The sequence below is a fragment of the Dipteris shenzhenensis genome, chromosome 9, assembly GCF_047967505.1.
Source record: "Dipteris shenzhenensis isolate YYH24624 ecotype China chromosome 9, Dip_SZ_1.0, whole genome shotgun sequence".
NCBI classification, from domain to species: domain Eukaryota; kingdom Viridiplantae; phylum Streptophyta; class Polypodiopsida; order Gleicheniales; family Dipteridaceae; genus Dipteris; species Dipteris shenzhenensis.
In genome coordinates, this window is record NC_141604.1 from 2,971,274 (window position 1) to 2,992,575 (window position 21,302).

A 21,302-nucleotide genomic window follows, 5' to 3' on the forward strand; every position below is an offset into this window, starting at 1 on the left:
AAGCAGGCATATTCTCTGCCATAATTGTGGTCTACAGATCATTTAAACGGTTTAAATTTGTGCATTTCAGCCATATTTGTGAAGCCTCGCAGCCAGGTAGACATTGCCAATCTCTTCATGGATTGATAAGAGATCTTCTTTGAAAACAAATGACAGTATAGATTGAAAAAGGCACTGAGGATAAGACCTTAGAACTCAATAGCAAGAAGCCTATGCAAATGAAACAAAAAGATCACTTTTTTTAAAAAATGGGCCATGCTGTTATTGTGGTCAGCCGGGCATGTGCACTCCGAATGTTAAAAGAAAATGACTGCATCAGAGAAGGTACATCCTAGGGCAGAGGCAGAGGAAAAAGCCAGGTTATGCACATGCAACAAAGGAAGTGGTGGCCTTTTGCATCACAGATCAATACGTTGCTAGCATTTCAAAAGACCTCATCGAAGAGAATTTGAAAGATACGAAGACATGCTTGGAGCGCAAGGCAATGAGCGGGGAGAGTTAGAAGTTAATACCTGGTTTATTATTATGTCAATGTTCACATGGGATTTCAGATGCAGTTTGGGGACGAGGTTTGGTGATTGTTTTTTTTAATAGTCTGCAGCTAAAATTTTCGGTTTAATACATACTACATCAAAGTAGGTCCAAAAGCCATACAAACAGGGCTTATGCCCCCCTTTCCCTTTTTTAACAAAAACCAAAGGATTCCGTGTTGGGACTTAAATTTTTCATCAAAAAGATTGCACACAATCATTTGACGGGTGCTCACCTTGGCCAACCCATCAGTCAAAGACATGACACGAGCACCAGCGGGAGGAATCAATGCCTCTGGAACCTGTGGTGCATTCAGTTGATCAACATGTAAGAGTTACAAGGGAGATTAGTTTTGCTAAGCTAGCAACTGCATGGCATTGTTGCAGAAAGAGTGTAAAGAATAAGACTTCAATCTAATCAAGCCATGCCAGTATTAATATAAGCACACATGCGTATTAAATCTACATAGCATGCATGAATTAAAAAAATTAAAAATTGAAGCAGTCTTATAAGCACTTAAATGCATAATCCTGGTAAAATGTCCCCATCACCTTGAAAATTCTCCCCCCACGGCTGCATAAACAAGGAATTGTATCAGACAAAGCTAGATGGATTAATACTTCATATGGAAAAATGTTATAGTATAGTTGCAAAAAGGAAACAGCAGACTTTATGGTAATGAGGGGTCCAGACACACCCTCCAAGCTTCTTCCACTTCCGACCTCCGTATAAATTGTTGAACCGTTCTGCAATGTCACGAGTGAGTTCTAAATGTTGCCGCTGGTCCTCGCCAACTGGAACCAGGTCACACTGCCAAAACACCACGAATGTTCTAAATCCCAAGCACGCTGCCCCAATGACACTTTATTCACCCTGCCGTGCAATTGCTCTAAGCAGATTCTGATTTACAAGGAAGACAACTCAACAACAGACACCACTGAGATCTTGCCGAAGGACTCCAAATGTCTGCTACCACACTGAAGCAGAGAGACGGCAAGGGGCACTAACCTGGTAAAGCAGTATGTCAGAAGCCATAAGCACGGGGTAAGTTAGAAGCCCAGTTCCAACATTTTCATCACCCTGCTCATCAAATCACCAGAGAGAGAACATTCTGAATCAGCAAATTTGATCTCAGTCAACTTCCGAATTCTTGTTGCCACAAGCACTTGGGACCTAACAAGTTTGGTGAGTCCAATTCGACAACCTATTACATAATCAGTCTAGGCAATAAAAAGGCATCTCAAATCTCACAACCAATTTGCGGATTTGTTTCATGGTAAGAAACACACCACCTTCCGAGACTTTTCTTTAAACTGAATCATCTTGTTCAACCAGCCAATTGGTGTGATACAACTAAGCAACCATGTCAATTCTGAGTGTGCTTGTACATGAGATTGCACAAATATTAGGGCCTGAATACAAAGCGCAAAAATATCAGATTTCGTATAAGCATGCAGGACTAATGTTCCAAAATATTGAATATTAAAAAACAGACTAAAGAAATTTGCATAAAGCTATTATGATCAAAATTAATAACTAGATCAGACTAACTACAAACTTCAAAACCCAATGGCATTCCATCCACGTTTGATTTACTCTTTGGCCGTGCAGAAGTGGGCGGGAAAGAGATTCAGATTTCAGAATCAGCATCAATAATTCTCGCTCACACCTCTCACATTCCAACTGATCAGTGCTTTCTCTCCACGTAAGCAACAGAACAGGCAAGCCACACAAATAATCTAACCAGCCTCATGATGCATCTGTGATATCTTTAAAACGGAGTATGCCATTATTTTAGCTTACTCCTAGTAGAGAAGACAAAACGACTCAGACAATATATCTCGTTTGCCAAATCATTGTAAAAAACCTTAGAGATAATCTGCAACCTCTATATCAAAAATTGGCCTCTTCCTTACAAAGGCATAGGAAATTTACAAGGAAATAGTGTGAACCTTTGTTGGATCAACTCCGCAAGCCATATACATGGCTGCTGAGTTCCGTGTTGCTTTGGATAGTTCCCCTGCCTCGTGCTGCAATGTGATCTGTACTGCATCATGGATTGATGAGTCAACTTCAAGATCTCATAAGCTTGATCACCTGAGATTATCCGTATAAAAATCCACTAATTGCTGAAAAATATCTCTGACAACAAGTCATAACCTATGCAAAAGAGAGAGACAGTTTACATATCACAATTCCTTCCTCTATTAGAGGAAGAGATATGTTAAAGAAAACTCAAAGCTAATAAAAGCTTGAATTCTGCATACCGCATGTAAATCGACAATGAAAAAAAGTGTGTCATAAAGCTCCTGCAAATCATAAATTCACAAGATCACCTTCCGTGAAATTTTTTTTTTTTAAGTGGGCCAATAAACAACCAAAAAGCCATGTGCTCAAATAATGTTTCCAAACAGCTGATGACATGATAGCAATCCTATGGTCAGCAAGGAGAAAGCCATGCTGATGATTTTTGATGGTACGTGCAAAAAAACCCCACGAAAAATAAAGGGTTGATAAGAATTCCCAAAAAGCAACACCACCACCATAATAAAGAGTATTTCAAATATCAATAACTCTCTTCTTCAATTGTTGGTATCATTGGCATAGTGACAATCAAATTAACAAAACAGACTCACCCTGTGGAGTTGTACCAGAATCAAGGGGATGACTAAGGTTCTCCCTGGCACAGAGAATGGTCTACGAAGGATGCAGGGTGATCTCTTGCTACACGTTTTCCTCATTGACGTTAAGATTGGGTTTTTTAAAGGTTTTGATTGCAAACAGGAAACCAGTGTGTGCTAGTGTTGTGCATAGATGGACTTTCAATTTAGCCAGCAGCTTTCTAGCTCTTTGCGTTTACATTCCCAGATATCAAAATTTTCAGGTCCATGGGCTACTTAAGCTCTGACCCAAATTTAGTGCATCCTCAATTGCCTTCATACCCTACCAGGGGCATTATTTACTAGTTGTACTAGGCAATCATGGACAAGATCACTCTAATTTGGCGATTTCATATTTTCTACTGTATTCTCATCACCAAGAAACGAGACATCTTCTCCTCATCCATGTTAATCCAAGGCATTTTTCGTATTTATTGTTAACAATCATTCACCTCAACATAAAACAAATCTTGGCTCATCAAACTCAGCTTAGTGACCAAATAGAATCCTTTTATAGGAAAATAAAAGCTGCACAAAGGGAAAACAAGTATAGGCCTTTGTATCTTCATTGCATTTCAAATTTACTCCCTAAGATTTGAGCTTTTAAAATTGTTGTTGGTAACTTATTTCCCCTGACAGTAGAAGCCATGCAAATAAAGGTTGCCAACCTGCAATGACACCCACGTCTTTATAGCACCCAGATAATTGCCCAGATGGATCATTCCAGTTGGTTGAATGCCTGAGACAACCCTCTTCCTGATCACAAGCAAAGTTGATTAATCTAAGACTATGTCATAAGCTTATCAAGCATGGCAGACCTTAAGTGTAAATTATCACATTATCAACACCCAAAAGGTTAAAAGATTATTGATCATAGATCTTCTATGAAAGTACACGCATCGTGAAAATTTGTTTGTCAAGCTCATCTTAAAGTAATATTGCTCAAAGTCAGCCAACTTCTGAATATCTTATTCTTAAGAACCTTCTCAAGCTGCACAATAAAATCCGTAAGACCATAGTAATGAAATTTATTTTCTATGCTGTCCTACACGATTTTGAAATCCAAAATCTTCTATGGCTTCTGCAGTTTAAACTCTACTGTTTCAATTCAAAACTTTAGGTAAGCTGAACAGGAGCTGGGAAGAGCAATTATTCCCAATAAAGGTCAAGACAGGAGACGAGGCATGGTCAAAATCACATTAGTGATCAACAAGAATGCTATCAAGGTCCAACTACCAGTCCAAGTGAGAGGACAAGATCCAAAGCAAGGTCATGATCCAAGTCGAGATCAAGGTCAAGTTCAATTGATGCAAACACCTTGTGAAGCCATTTGACTGTTATTATACCGTGCACATAAAATATTCAAGTGTACTTGCTTGCCCCCCTCCCCTTCCACTCCAGCCGCGCCTCTCCCTGCCCTTGGCGCTCCGCTTCCCTCTCCCCATAGCGTGCATCTGTGCATGCCTCCACCCTGCCATTTAAAATCTGCTGCTGTTTACGGAACAGCAGTGTTCTGTTTGGCTCTCCCATGGATAAGGCTGCTAGACGCAAGAGCTCAAGGTGGTTTCGTTTCCCTTACCACGGATCATCCGTGATAACATGAGAACCTGTAGCCACTCCACCCTAGCCCACTCTGTATCCAACAAGTCTGGCCCCCAGCATGGACTGCCATACATCCCCGCTGGACAGACCAAGGAGTCAAAAAGCAACCCTTTGGTCTGTGGAACCTGAAAGTGAGAGCGAAAGCACTGCCTCTCTAGTCTAGCCAATGAAGCATATCCTCTGCTCAAGCATGCCTGCATCGCGGGTCTCATAGTGAAGGTGGATCCGAAAAAGACGACCCCAAGATAAGTGTATGATGAAACTACCTCAACAGGTGACCCATCAAATGTCAACTGCTCCTGGCACATGACGGCTTGAGATGTATTGAAGATCATAACCTTGGTTTTGCCCAGGTTGACCTTCAAATCATGAGACTCACAAAAGAACTGTAGTGCGTCAAGGTGTCTCTGGAGCCCCTCTGCTGAGGAAGACAAGAGAGCCATGTCATCTGCGTAAAGCAATATCCGGATCGGAGTGCTCGCAAGGGAGCAACCTACCCCTCCTTGTGTCTGCATCACTGTCTCAAGCTCGTCAATGTATAGGCCAAACAAGGTAGGTGATAATGGACACCCTTGTTTAACCTCGATAGTGCTCATGATCTCGTCTGTCCACCCAGATCCTACCGAGACTCTGCCTGAAACTCTCTCATAAAGTGCCATGACAGCCCAAATGATCTCCTAGTCGTAACCCAAATCCTGTAGGCGCCGTATGAGGCAGACTCTCGGAACCGTGTCAAATGCCTTGCGAAAATCCACAAAGTAACAATAAACGCTCTGCTTGCATGCCCTCACACCATTCAATGCACCTTAATGCACACTTCCCTTCCTATTGCCCCTAGGACCTATAGATGTGTGTGCACATTTTTATTAATAGAATAAGCGTCACATGTCCAAATTTGATGCCGTTTGAAGCAGTGGCTCAAGCTTGACTAGTTCTATCTACTGAGATCGTCCACAAGCATAACAATTCGGTCGGTGTCCATCATAAATATAAATACATGTTACACCATTGGCGTATAATATATAATAACGTTCTAATGTCTACTAATCACTAATTAGTGATATCTCTTGTCATGACACTCCCTCCTGCTTGAATGGGCGAAGTCCTCTTCTAGATCCTCTCTTGTCTCTTTCTCTTGCATACGCTTTTCTCTTTTGCTTCTGCATTTGCATCTCCTATTCATAATCTGCAAACAATTCTCTTGATAGTACATGATCTCTTCTGAATCAAAACTTAAATCTCATCCTCAAGTTCTGGTTCCTCTTGATGCTGAATATTCAAAATGCAGAAGTACCACTGCAGTGCCTCTTCAATGTCTCTTCATGCTCAGAATCTTCTTTAGGATACCAAGCTGCTGAAATCTCTTTATAGTAACCTGCTCAATAAGCTGAAACATATTCTGAACAAACTGGTCAGTATTAAAATGATTCTCTCACCCAAATGTTTCATTGAACTAGGTAGACCTTGGTCATAGATGACTTTACGATGGAGAGCCGATGACCCATCTAGCTATCATTCAATGCACTTTAATGCACCCTTCCCTTCCTATTGCCCCTAAGGCCTAGACACGTGGGTGCACATTTTTTATTAATAGAATAAGTGTCACATGTCCAAATTCGATGCTGTTTGAAGCAGTGGCTCCAGCTCGACTCGTTCTATCTACTAAGATGATCCACCGCCATAACAATTCGGTTGGTGTTCATCATAAATACAAATGCATGTTACACCATTGGCGTATAATATATAATAATATTCTAATGTCTACTAATCACATATTAGTGATTTCTCTTATCATGACACTCCCTCCTGCTTGAATGGGCAGAAGTCCTCTTCTAGATCCTCTCTTGTCTTTTTCTCTTGCGGACGCTTTTCTCTACATCTGCATCTCCTCTTCCTAATCTGCAAATAGTCTTGTCTTTGATAGTACACGATCTCTTCTAAATCAAAACTTAAACCCTCATCTTCAAGTTCTGGTTCCTCTTGTTGCTGAATATCCACCTTTTGTTAGCACTTAGCCCTGGTATGGCCTTGGAGGCTAGTCTTAGGACTCAGTCAACCCTTAGGTTGACTTCATTGGTCAACCATATGGTTGACTTCGGTGCCATATAGGCCACCCCTTTGTACTTTCTCATTATCCATTTGCAAGTACTTCATGTTCCTTCAGCTTGTTGTTTGCTCCCTTGCACTCCACTCCCATTCCATTGCTTCCCGCACCTAACAGTGGTATCATAGCAGATTCTTGCTCCGGATTGCTTCCCTGACTTGTACATCTGTTATTCACGCTTTCGTGTTGCCCTTTGTTGGTGAAGCTTGAGTAGCAACAATGACCAACGCTAGTTGCAATGTCCTACGTACAACAACATGCAACAACGTAATCAGCGTCGTCAGTACATCGTCAAGCGTACAGTACCCTATGCAACATCGACTATACGGTATTATTAGTACAACCTGCATTGGCTTACAGTAATTGTACGACAACTCGTTCGTTTTGTCTTCCGTACAACTTGTGTCAGCATTGCAGTGACATTTGCTCCCTTGGTCACATTTTGGGGCTTTTTGTAGTATTTACCCTTTTTGACTCAATTTTATTCCAAAATTGGGGCTTTTGAGATGCTTTGACGTCAGATTGCCAATTTGCATTAATTTTTTAGGCTTTTCCTTAATATTTTCTCTTTTGTTGCAATTTGCCCTTTAGAATTCACATTGGGCTTCAATTTTGCAAAGGACAAGGCTTTTGGAAAATTTGCAGGCACTTTTCCACTTAGTTTGAGAAAGATTGCAAGATATTTTCAGATTTGCAGGCTATTTTATCACATTGCCTAGCTAGCAGTGACATTTGGGTCCTTTAATCTGACATTGGGGGTTTCTCAGTGACATTGGTAAGAAATTGCAGAAAATTTGGTCAATTTGCAACTTCGCAGCTTCGTTTGGGTCTTTTTATTTGGGGCTTTTGCCAGATATACTGGTACAACTCAATTTGGGATATTCTTGCATTTGCCCTTTGATTTGGGCTGGTCATTTGAAAGACAGCTATTTGCAAGGGGGTCCTTTGATTGGACAGACATTTTCTTCCAAGTCGTTTTGGGAATAGCTTGTGCCTTTTGCTCAGTGTTTGCGCAGCCATCTTGGCATTGACACTTGCAGACATTTGCTGTCATTTTCGTCTGACATTTCTAGCAGCAGTCAGATACTTGGCAACCAGCTCTTTGCATTGTAGCCTTGAGGTTGTGACACTTAAAGGCACTTTTATTTTTTGGTGATTTTCATTTGCAATGGCAAACCATGAATCTTTTGGGATGCTTGCTAAGACAAGCTTGATGGCACCAATTATCCCATGTGGTCATACTTGGTGCGCCACCTCTTGGTGTCTAGGAACTTTTGGAAAATTGTATCTGGATCAGAGACTAGACGTGTCTCTTCATTATAGGCACCTTATGCCAACTCTGGTTCCTCTACCACTACCCCCTCCGTGCTTGCCTGTAACATGCAACAGCAATCTCAGCAAGACCTTCTTTAAACCTTTAAAGAGGAATTAGCGCTATGCACCATAGAGAGAGAGAGAGAGAGAGGAGATAAGAGTAGAGAGAGAATGGAGTCAACAACCGATTGGGTCCCTGTACCCATTGAGGGCCCCCTCCCCCAATCAAAGCAGAATTTGCTTTATACTGGGAGAATTGAAAGATACAAATAACACTCTTCGAGAGAGCACGAAAACGCACTTCTAAAGAGTACACTGTGCACATGTATTGCAGACCCAAAGACCTGCAAGGCAATGCCAACCAATACCAAAACCTTAATGCTGTCCACACTGACAATGTAGGGCAGTTCTGCAAGGCAGGGAAGAGGCTTGTGCCATCCATCGGGATGTAAGGTTACTGCAGGAGTGAGAGAGAGAAAGCTGAAAGTAATAGATCCTAAAGGGAGCTGAGAAATCACTGAAATATAGAGCTGTGCAAAACTCTAAAGAAAGTTGTAAAGAGCTGCTGAAACAGTACCCTAACCTTACTCCGTTTGCTGGTCCGAGTCCTCAACTGTGGTGCTGTGTATACACCTTCCGACAGGCTGAGCTGAAGGTCCAAAGCTCAGGCTGATCAGGGCCAACTCCGGAGGTGTTCAGGGCTGCACACAAGAGGCTGGAGGGGAGCTATTGGAGTGCTGAAGGCTTGGGGAGCTGAGTGGGAAATTAGGGCATGGAGGCCCCCTTTATATAGGGCTGGAAAGGCTGAGCCAACCAGCCCAAAATGGCCAACTTTTTAGTCGGTTATTTTGGAGCTGGTTGGTTGGTCCCTGTGAAGAGCCAAACTTCTCGAGAATGCGAATGTGTGCAATGCATGCAGAATTTGAATGCCAATTGGCCTCCAATGGGGGAAGAGCGCTCTTGTGAGAGTACTATTTCTTTTTAGGACCTACATGCAAGGTGGAAGAGAGATGGCAGATGAATGCAAGGTGAATAGAGAGAATGCTACGTGAGATTCACAATGAAGGGTGATACCCTTTCATTGATGTCCCTTGAGATCACTCAAGTTCCATTTTTCCATTTACACCTACCCTTACCCAATGATCCATGCATCTACCATTCAATGCACCTTAATGCACCCTTCTCTTCCTATTGCCCCTAGGACCTATACACGTGTGTGCACATTTTTATTAATAGAATAAGTGTGACATGTCCAAATTTAATGCCCTCTAAAGCAATGGCACCAGCTTGACTAGTTCTATCTACTAGGATGGTCCACAGCCATAACAATTTGGTCAGTGTCCATCATAAATATAAATACATGTTACACCATTGGCGTATAATATATAATAGCGTTCTAATGTCTACTAATCACTAATTAGTGATTTCTCTTGTCATGACACTCCGTCCTGCTTGAATGGGCAGAAGTCCTCTTCTGGATCCTCTCATGCCTTTCTCTTGTGATTTCTCTCTCTTGTCTCCCTCTTGTCACTAATCACTAATTAGTGATTTCTCTTGTCATGACACTCCCTCCTACTTGAATGGACAGAAGTCCTATTCTGGATCCTCTCGTCTCTTTCTCTTGCGTACGCTTTTCTCTTTTACTTCTGCATTTGCATCTCTAGTTCATAATCTGCAAACAGCCTTCTCTTGATAGTACACGATCTCTTCTTGTCAGAACTTAAATCTTATCCTCAAGTTCTGGTTCCTCTTGATGCTGAATATTCAAAATGGAAAAGTACCACTGCCGTGCCTCTTCAGTATCTCTTCATGCTCAGAATCCTCTTTAGAATACCAAGCTGCTGAAATCTCTTTATAGTAACCTGCTCAATAAGCTGAAACATATTCTCAACAAACTGGTCAGTATTAAAACGATTCTCTCACCCAAATGTTTCATTGAACTAGGTAGACCTTGGTTGTAAATGATTTTATGATGGAGAGCTTCTTAATCTATAGAAACTATAGATCATCAACCTCTTTTTCCAACTCTTCTATTTCAGCCCTATTCATCCTATAAGACGCTCTACATGAAGAAGAAAATTCTTTATTCCCTGTCCATACTCTACAATGAATATGCCTACTCTCTATTCAGTTCACACATCCATACACCAGTGTTGGCTGAATGGACAGCATTTACTCTTGGTTCTATGTTCACCGTAGAGTCCTCGGATGAGGAGAAGCCTCACCCGCTTGCTTGGATGCTTTGCCTTTTCCTTTTATAGGAATTGGTTTTGGCAATTTTGACTAATAGAGTAGGACATTTATGCCATGGATGCCCTGGCTTGTTTTTCGTACATTCGAAACATTTACCTTCCTTAATTAGCTTTTTCTTCTCATCGTTAGTCATGGAAGGAAATGGTTTCCATCCATGCTTGATTGGCTGTTAATATTTTGTACAATAACTTTCTCCTTTCCTTTGTTGAAGGGTTTACGAGGATTCAATTTCCTCTCAGCAAGCTCAACCAATTTAGTGAAGTCTTTCAAGTTGGTTGGGTTGAACATTTCAACCTCATACCTCACTTTCGGAGTTAGGGTTGCTAAATGCTTCTTCCTTTTATCATCCTCACTCTTCTCACGTAACTCTAAAGAGAGTTTCGAGAACCTAGCTGTAAATTCAACGTTACTCTCGTTATCTAATTGCTTGAACCTTTCCCAACGGAAGGTCAATTCTTCTTCATGCCTTGGAGGCATGAAAGTGGCCTCAAGCTGCTCTACAAACTTGGACCATTGAAGAATAGGCTCTTTTCCTGTTTGTGACAAAGCATCCTTCTGTAGATGCAATGTGGCAAGAGCAAGTTTCTCGTGATCGATCTTATCTTGAAGGGCAAAATATAGCTCAAAATGGTGAATCCAAATGAGAATTTTATCCACCTCTCTTGCTCCATCATACTTTGGGAATTCTATTCTCTCTCGAGGTTAAAATTTGACTCTCTTCGAGGGGGTACCTAAACCTTCATCCCCAAAATTCAGCACTCCCTTAGTCCCTAATTTTGTCATAATGGACTGTTTAATCATATGGCTAAGCCGAGAAACAGCTTATCAATGGGAGACTCCTCTCTCCCTCTTGCACTTGGATTATAACCCATGTGTATGGGATTTTGAGTTAAAGGTGTAAACTCAACGCCTTGGACTCGTTTCTCCCTTCATTTCTAAAGGAAAACTCCCTATCAAGAGATTCTTGAAGGAGAGATGAAGGTAATTCTATACGTGGGTTATCATACTCAATATGTGTCTAACTCTCATCTAAATTATCCTCTTAGGAGGAGGTGATGGTGTTCTCTCCCTATCTCCTTCTGGTAGTGGAGGAAAAAGGACAAGTTCATTATTAAATATCCCTTCCCCTTCCATTCTTTCCTTTTAGTAATACAAGAGAGAAAATGACTTGCTGTAATTTCAGAAAAGAGACTTATTTTACAGCAAAAGCCAAATGTTATAGAGTTGGTAGTACTTATCTGATTCCCACTTCCCTTGTGTCGAAAAACCACTTAAAATGACCTCTTCTTCCTTCTCTTTTAGCCTTTCTTCATTGTTTTTATTCTGTGAACTGGTACACACCGTTTGGGCTACTTGTTTTGGGTGGATTGGAGCTCTAGATACCGTTACACGGGGTACTTGGTGGGTGGATCACCCTCTTAAAATCTTGTTCAGATTCGACTTTCCGTTGGGGAGAACGTGAGGGGGGGGGGGGGGGGGGGAGGGGGCTCTTTTCCTCACGGATTAAGGGTTTTAAGGATCTATTCGCACAAGGGGGAGTCACCCCGTTAGGACACCCTGTTCCCCATCCAAAGACCAAGAAATTCAACGAAAGCCCTTGCCTCAGACCCTCCAAATTCCATGTTTTGCAGTGTTCATGTGCCTCGTCACTCCAAAAAACGGAATTACAGACAGCCTTTCGTCCAGATTTGCAGACATAATTCTGTCGCCATATCGATCTCGTGTTTGGCACATCAGGGTTGCAACATCGGCCCAGTCAAAGCGTACCAATTGGCCCTCTAATGGGGCAGAATTTGAATGCCAATTGGCCCTCCAATGGGGGAAGAGCACCCTCATGAGAGTACTTGTTTCTCTTTTGGACCTACATGCAAGGTAGGAGAGAGATGGTGGATGAATGCAAGGTGAATAGAGAGAATGCTACGTGAGATTCACAATAAAGGGTGATACCCTTTCATTAATGTCCCTTGAGATCACTCAAGTTCCACCTTCCCATTTACACCTACCCTTACCCAATGACCCATGCATCTACCATTCAATGCACCTTAATGCATCGTTCTCTTCCTATTGCCCCTAGGACCTATACACATGTGTGCACATTTGTATTAATAGAATAAGTGTCACATGTCCAAATTTGATGCCGTCTAAAGCAATGGCTCCAGCTCGACTAGTTCTATCTATTGAGATGGTCCATAGCCATAATAATTCGGCCAATGTACATCATAAATATAAATACATGTTACACCATTGGCGTATAATATATAACAATGTTCTAATGTCTACTAATCACTAATTAGTGACTTCTCTTGTCATGACAGTCCCTTGGCCGCATAAAAGGTGGCTAGGGAGGGGTGCAAGGTAGCCTACAAAGGAAGCCCTTCCCCTGCCATTTCCCTTCACTTTTTCCAGTTGAGGGGGCCCAAAAAGGGCTGCTATCATAGGTTGGACCTAAACCTATCTCTAATCCTAAGACGGAAACACTACCCCACTGTTCTCCAGTGGGTACCAGTGAACAAGGACTAATCTGTCGAACTTAACCTAAGGCTGAGAGACTGACTTATGTAGCTTGTGCCTGACTGTCCCTGGACAAGGGCTCACAAACAGGTCATAGCATACGACAAAATCTCCTATTAGGAAACTATTACGCACTTGTCGATGTAGCCAGTGTGTCACATTGCACCCAAGTGCAAGGGTCATATCAAATACGCAATGAGGCCAAAGTTGCTTATTTGCGCAGGCAGCTTGACAATGTTAAGACAGATGAAGGGGGCAGCATGTTGGAAAGGTCACCTCCCCAACTGTAAGCCCCCATATGAGGAGAGCATGGGAGAGGTGAACCTAGGGTTTGAGAGACTAGCACATGAGCAGCAGCATGGCTACCATGTGGGCAAGAATCAAAGAGAGAGAGGTATCCCGGACAGATGGCGCAGCATGGCGGGAGGCTGGAGGCACGTACACGGCTTGCATCATGGATGGCACATGGCGGAAGATGGCGGGAGAGCCTGCAAGGGGAGCCAGCAGCCAGGTCGGCCGGTTTGGAGGCTGGTAGGTATTAGAAATTACCCAACAGAGGGTACACACAACGAAAGACTAATAGTATTGCCTAGGAGCTCACACAGTGTGCGTGTGGGGTGTGGAATCACAAACTTCTTAACTTATGTGCATAGATGTGCAAGCCAATAAATAGGCAATGCTCATAAACAAATATAGAAGCAACTCTTTATATTTCTGTCCGTCCACAAAGTAGGACAAAATACAATACCAAAAGGTTCTCCTACTAGATGTCAAGCACTTCTAGATTTCTAAGCCCGTGTGCTCCACCTCGAGCATATGTAGACTCTCTGTCTAGATCCCTTTCACCTTGCTGTCCAGAAGCCAGCGTAGGTGGGCTGCCACTCTAGCTCAGTCTGCAGCTTCTCCTGGGTCACCTTGTCCTCCTGAATGTAGGCCTAAGGCTCCCCCTTTGCTGCTCCTGTCTGCTGTCCTGAGGGATGCTCCAAGGAATGTTGAATGAGGCCAAATGCCTCCTCTTATATAGGCCCCCAAGGGAGCTGGCAAAAACCGACAAGCCTGCCACAACCTGGCCGACCAGTCTGTGGCTGGTCCAGCCCTAGTAGGGCTCACAAACCCGGGCCTCTTGGGCCCACTCTTCTAGGGCCTTGGCCCTCCAATCAAGGCAAGAGCCCAGCCTATATAAAGGCAGGTCCCTGCCTCATGGCAGCCTCCTTTGCTGCTCCAACAGACCTCATCCAGCCCCGTACAGTCTTGTACCCTGCTCCGTACAGTTGCGCCACCTGTCCCGGGTCTGCAAAACCTTGTACCCTGTTCTGTACACTTGCTGATGTCAGCACCACCTGTGCACCTCTATTCGGGGCCTGTTCCAGCCCGTACAGACAGCCCTTGAAGCACCTCTGACAGGCTGCTGTACTGCCCACATGACAGCTCATGTGCTGCCCATGTGGCAGACCCTTATGGCTGTCCTTTCCCTGTGAGGTGCTGCCCATGCGGCAGCCCCCTCCCTTATCTTTTCTGCCTAGGTTCACCCCCCCAATGCTCTCCTCATATGCGGGCTTACAGATGGGGAGGTGACCATTCCAACAGTGGGGCTGCAGCCTATCAGGCCTGGAACAGGGGCAGACTATGGGGGCTGAACCCCACAAAGTTAAAGAGCATATGGCCCTGGTTTTATAGCCCCTGGAGGGGCAGTTTTGGGGCAGGAGGGTCTGCACACAGGTCGGCCAGGATGGGGAGAAAGTCGGCCAGCAAGGGTCAGCTATTCCCCCTACTGGGTCGGTGGTATTGTAGGCAGCCTTGCCCTAAATAAAGGGGGCTGGGCCCCCACATAAATGCAGAGGACACACAGCCCCACAGGTACTACCCACAGCCCAAGATAAAGGGGGCTCTCTTGATATTATTCCTGATGGCAAAGGGGGTAAACACTCCTCTCGTGTTCTTTATGTTCCGTCTCTCGGCTTTCATCTCCTTTCGGTTCATCAGATTTGTCAAAACAATATGAAGGTCGAGTTTGAAGCGGCCTCTGTTACCATCCACGATCGTGCTACCGGACAGCCGGTTTGGACCGGCCATTCTACCAATGGTATCTACAAGCTTGTCGCCCTTCCCTCCCTTACAGGCACCTCCCTTGGCGACCTTTGGCACTATCGGTTTGGTCATCTACACATTGATGCTCTCTATCGTGCTTTCCGTGACCAGCTTGTCCTCGGCCTCCCTAACGTCGGCACTTGCCAAGGTCTCTGTCCCTCTTGTATATTGGGCAAACAACATCGCGAGCCGTTCGCCCATCATGCCTCTCGCCGTGCCACCGTTCCGCTTGGTCTTGTTCACCTCGACCTATGTGGCCCTATGCAGGTTATGTCACTGGGGGGAGCCTCGTACTACATGCTCCTTGTTGATGACTTCAGTCGCTATTCTTGGATCTATTTTCTTTCCCACAAGGATCTGGCTTTCAGTCGTTTCCAGACCTGGCTGGCCCTGGTCGAAAAAAGAATCCAACCACTCGCTCAAAATTCTTCGAGCTGATAAGGGTGGTGAGTTCACCTCTCTCGAGTTTGATCGGTTCTTGAGTAGTCATGGTGTCAAACGGGAATTTGCCAACACATGTACCCCTTCTGATAATGGCGTGGTTGAACGTAAACATCGTACCGGCGTTGAAATGGCTCGGACAATGCTGACTCACAGTCAACTCCCTCAGTCCCTCTGGGCCGAGGCCATGATGACAGCGATCCATACTCTTAACCGCTCTCCGACATCAGCGGTTCCAGGCATGACCCCTTATCAGGCTTACTATGGATCTAAGCCCGATGTTTCCCACAAGCTCTTGTTCGTAGGCTACAACTCCGTCTCCACTGGATATCGCCTATATGATCCTCGCCGCCGCATTATCTCCGTGAGCAGGGATGTCCTTTTCGACGAGCAGGTCCTTCCGCCATCCTCCGACTCTCCTCCTGTTCTTGGAGATCCGTCCGATGCCCCAGAGCCCTCTATCCCTCCACCTGCCTCGTCCCCCGTTACATCACCTCCTATTCTCTCTCCTCCGCCTCCTTCTCCGGCTCCACCCTCGTCTACTCCTCCCTTGGAACCCCGCTCAGTACGTGTTCCGCGATGGCTCATTGATACTCTCCGCTCCTCCGGTCTTGAGGATCCCTACTCCGAACCACACCCTGATGATGGGCCTCGTCGCTCTCATCACCACCCCCCACCGTCCTCTTCTGATCCCCTCCATGTCAATTACGCCCTTATGTCTCGCATCCTCGCCACTCGCGAGCCCACTACCGTTCCTCAGGCTCTGGCCCAGCCTCATTGGAAACAGGCTATGGAAGCGGAAATTCATGCTCTTCTTCGGAACCATACCTGGGACCTTGTTCCTCGTCCCTCACACCGTTCCGTAATCGGTGTCCGGTGGATATTCAAAACAAAGTACGCCTCTGATGGTTCTGTCGACAAGTATAAAGCTCGGCTGGTGGCTAAAGGCTATGCCCAACGACCCGGCATCGACTATGGGGAGACCTTTGCACCTACTGCCCGGATGAGCACCATCCGAACGATCCTTGCTCTTGCGGCCCACCATCAGTGGCCCATTTTTCAAATGGACGTCAAATCTGCGTTTTTGAATGGTGATCTTCAAGAAGAGGTATATGTGGATCAGCCACCCGGCTTCATTGATTCTCGTTCTCCTTCCATGGTCTGTCGCCTTCGCAAGGCCCTCTACGGTCTCAAGCAAGCTCCTAGGGCCGGAATCAGCGTATTGATACCTTCTTCTGCCGCCAAGGGCTTCATCGCTCTCTGGCTGATCCCAATCTTTATCTCTTTCATGAAGGACAGCTTCATACCTTCATCATTCTTTATGTGGATGATCTAATACTTACTGGGAGTCATACTAATCATATCCTTGCCATTAAAGTTGCTCTTCAATCTGAATTTGAGATGACGGATATGGGCCTCCTCCATTTTTTCTTGGGTCTTGAGATTTGGCAGACCAAGAGGGGGTATTTTGTCTCTCAGCAGCGCTATGTTCACGAGCTCCTCGAAACTTTCCACATGGCTGACTGTCGGCCCATCACTTCTCCCATGGATCCCAACTCTAAACTCTCTGCTTCTGGGTCCACTGCTTATCCTGATGCCTCCCTCTACCGCCAGCTTGTTGGTTCTCTTATCTGGCTACTTAACACTCGACTGGATCTCGGCTTCTCTGTCGGCACCCTCAATACCTTTATGTAAACCCCTTCGCTTTCTCATTGGCAGGCTGCTCGACGTCTCCTCCGCTATCTTCAGGGGACCTCTACTTTCGGGCTCCTATATACTGCCGGTGGTTCCTCTCCTTCCCCGCTCACTCTCCGAGGTTGGAGTGACTCTGATTGGGCTGGCGACCCCGATTCTCGCCGCTCTACCACGGGCTATGTTTTCTCCTTTGGCTCTGCGGCTATCTCCTGGTCCAGTAAACGCCAACCCACGATCGCCCTATCCTCCACCGAGGCTGAGTATCGTGCTATGTGTAGTGCCACCTGTGAGGCTGTGTGGCTTCGACGCCTTCTTCTCGATTGTGGTTTTCAGCAACCCGCTCCTACCACACTTTTTTGTGACAATCCAAGCTGTATTGCCCTTGCTCGCAATCCGGTTTTCCATGCTCGGACAAAACACATCGAAATTCAGTACCACTACACGCGAGAGAAGGTTCTTGACGGTACCATTTTGCTCCTCTTCAGCACCACTACCGACAACGTCGCCGACATTTTTACCAAACCTGTTTCCTCTCCCCTTCTCCAGCATCATGCCAGCTCTTTGGGTCTTGTGCCACACCCTGGAGCTGAGAGGGGTGTTGAGACTGACATCTCCAGGGCGCACACCAGCTCCCACGCAGCAGGGCCGAAGCAGGGGGCCAGAGGGGGTAGACTGGCTGACCAGCCCCTGGCCGACCAGCTGGTCGGCCCAGTTGGCTGACCGACCAGGCTGGTCGGTCTAGGCCAACTAGACCGACCCTCCTGGCCTTCCCTATATAAGGGCCCTCCCCCTTCCTCATTTTACTCACTCACTCCAGCAGCTCCTCAAGGCTCCGGTCATTGCCTGCTCCTGGCCGTTCCTACCTGAGCCCCTCAGCTGCCCTGTTGGCTGCCCACGCTCCCTCTGCAGATCCCTCCTCTTTCCCAGGCTCCTGCCTCCTCGCTCCAGGCTTCTTCAGTCTCCTTGTTCCCAGGTTCCTGCCTCTTCGCTCCAGGCTCCTTCAGCCTCCTCGTTCCCAGGCTCCTGCCTCCTCGGTTCAGGCTCCTCTAGCCTCCTCGCTCCCAGGCTCCTGCCTCCTCGCTTCAGGCTCCTCCAGCCTCCGTGCTCTCAGGCTGCAGCCTCCTTGTGCCCCTTTCCTCTGCTTCAGTTCAGCCCCTTCTGCAGCTCCTATTTCTCATCCTGTTCAGGACACTTTGTATTTCAGTTGCTGCCCTGGTTTATGGGCTGAGTTACAGCAGATCTATTTGTGGCACATCTTGTTGTTCTCTGTGTGATTCTGTAGCTTCAGTTTGTTTTCATCTTCCGCTGCCACTTTTAATACTCACTTGGGGCTGAAGCCTAGGCTGTCTACTAAGGCAGCAAGGTGCTGAGATCTTTGGACGGAAAGTCTATTTACGCTCGTGATGGAGCACGCGGGCTCAAGTCTAGAGATAGCCGGCAGTTAGGAGGAGGACCTTGTGGTAAGATCAAAGGACCACCATTGGTGGGACTCTGGATCTAACTCTTTTGTATTGTCTCCATAGCTTTGGACAGAAATATATTATTTTGGTGTCTTCTATATCTAGCTGGTTCACTGTCTATTGATGTGTCTGCACATCTATCCTGTGCACATAAGTTTAAGAAGTTTGTGATTCCACACCCTACACCACACTGTGTGAGCTCCTGGGCTATATCAGTCTTCCACTGTGCGTTCCCTCTGTTAATCGATTTCTAAAACAGCATGGATGCCTATTTGACACAAGTCAAAGACTTTAGAGAGCAACTCATAAATGTTGATGAGATTGTACCAGACTCACAGGCTGTGTCTACCATACTTGATGGGCTTCCTGACTCGTATCAGAGATTTGCTACAACACTTCAACTAGTGGCCATGGATAACCCCAACCACTATTCTTTTGATCAACTTGTTTCCCTACTCCTGCAGGAGGAGCAAAGTCGCCAAAACAGGGCTGCTTCCACTCATGCAGATCAAGCCCTTGCTACTGATCACAGGGGCAAAGGAAACCGGGGGGGGGGAGAAATTACAGCAAGCCCAACCTACATCTGGTGCCTCATCCTCTTTCTCTCATGCCGATGGGAAGAAGAAGAAACGTTGCAATTATTGGAGGAAACCAGGTCATGACATCTCTAAGTGTCGGAAGCGTATAGCTTCCGAGAAGAAGCAGCAGGGACAGCCAAGACAGCAAGGTCTTGTTGTCACAAATACTCCAGCTGCTAATGTCACAAATACAAAGGCAGCCAATCTTGCTCATGATGAGTGGGCATTTATTGTGGAGTATCATTATAATCCTACTCTGCATGATTCAGCTTTTGCAACCTCAGATTCTACCTTAAACTAGTACTTTGATAGACGTGCTTCCAAGCACATCACTTCCTGCAAAAATCTTTTTCACATTGAGTGGAGTTCCAAAGGGGCTCAATGTGTTCAAAGGGGGGCACTGTCACTTGTGCAAATAATGCAGCATATCCCGTGAAAGGGATTGGTGAAGTGCTTGTCACTAAGTGTCAGGTGATACCATTCCACTTGTGGAAGTTTTATATGTTCCAGGTATCAAAAAGAATCTGATTTCTATCTCAGCCATCTCCACACATGGCTTTAGAGTTCTTTTTTATGGTTATCGCTATGTCATTTATGACAATCGGTATGACAACTATATTGTACTTTTTTTTCAAGAAACAACTATATTGTACTTAGTGGAACACTTGATAGAGGACTATATCATCTTGACATATATGCACAACAGGCTGCTATAGAAGCTAATGCCATGGCTGAATCTGTAAATCTGATACACATCTCAACTTCAACAATTTGGTGACGATGCATTCACATGACATGGTCATAGATCTTCCACCCATGCATGCACTTAAAAAGCATGTATGTGAGGGCTGCTTGTTGGGCAAAATGCATAGGACTCCATTTCCCAAGGACAGGACCCTTGGTGCATCAAGAAAGTTGCATCTCGTACATAGTGATGTGTGCAGACCGATGCAGACAGCATCACTTGGGGGGTACTATTACTTTGTTACTTTTATAGACGACTTCACCAAGTTCGGTTGGATATATCCCATGAAGCTGCAGTCAGATGTCTTCTCTTGCTTCAAGCATTGGATTGCCTTGGCAGAGAATGAGAGTGGGGAGAAACTCTTGACCTTCCGCACTGATAGGGGCAGTGAGTACTTGTCTCGGGAGCAGCCCAGGGTATCATTCATCAGTGCACAGTGGCCTACACTCCACAACAAAATGGACTTGCCAAGCACAAGAATAGAGCAGAAGCCTAAATGGGCAGGTGCATGCTTAAGGGAAAGTCTTTGCCCAATAAATTCTGGTTGGATGAGATTATGTGTGCCAACTATGTGCTCAATCGAGCACCCACTCGGGAATTGTCAATAGGGATGTGGTTTTTGCTGAGCATGCCCCGTTACCTTGGCTGGACTGTAAAACACACCCTTCAATGGAAGCCTCTGATGTGTTTGATTCTATTCCGCCTTTCACAGATACAAATGACACACTGCAGATCACCGTGCCACATGCTTCTAGCAGCTCCAATCCTTCTCCCGTTGCTCCTGCTCAGCCTACTTTTCCACCGCCAGATGGCCATGCTATCGAGAAAGCAGTTCAAGAGGAGAGGGCTGTCATGAGACAGCAAAAATCAGTCCCTCATTGGCTTTTGGAAATTGGATACACTCAGGACAGCAAGCAAACTGAGCCTTTGCCTGCCCACACTAGAGGTGCGCACAAACAAATGCAAGTAAATTTTCGGGCTGTAGCTTTGATTGCCACTACCTATAATGAGGAGCCTCTATGTCACAAAGATGCATTTGAAAGTCATGAATAGATGCAGGCCATGAGAGCTGAACTTGATTCCATTCAAGCAAATGGTGTTGATTGCTACAAAGCTCGCCTTGTTGCGAAAGGTTCACTCAGCAGCATGGTATTGACTTTGAAGAGACATTTGCTCCCACTTCACGCATTACGACCATTCGTTGTGTCAATGCTCTTGCACCTCACAGCCTACAGGCATTGGGAGGACCATCAGTTGGACATCAAGACCGCCTTCCTTCACAAGGATTTAGTGGAAGAGGTCTATGTCACTCAGCCTCCA

At 45.4% G+C, this 21,302-nt stretch overlaps 1 protein-coding gene across 1 annotated transcript in view; it reads right to left on the reverse strand.

Annotated features, from left to right (window-relative positions):
* The window catches only part of OVA4 (Nucleotidylyl transferase superfamily protein), a 121,662-nt gene that overhangs the window by 91,802 nt on the left and 8,558 nt on the right, over positions 1-21,302 (reverse strand). Inside the window, exons 3-10 of the mRNA XM_087378923.1 lie at positions 3,860-3,947; positions 2,799-2,840; positions 2,484-2,573; positions 1,821-1,943; positions 1,540-1,611; positions 1,229-1,341; positions 1,083-1,104; positions 767-832 (exon numbers count right to left, since the gene is read on the reverse strand). Of these exons, the coding sequence (XP_087235049.1) occupies positions 767-832; positions 1,083-1,104; positions 1,229-1,341; positions 1,540-1,611; positions 1,821-1,943; positions 2,484-2,573; positions 2,799-2,840; positions 3,860-3,947 (616 nt within the window). The remainder of the gene's footprint in view (positions 1-766; positions 833-1,082; positions 1,105-1,228; positions 1,342-1,539; positions 1,612-1,820; positions 1,944-2,483; positions 2,574-2,798; positions 2,841-3,859; positions 3,948-21,302) is intronic.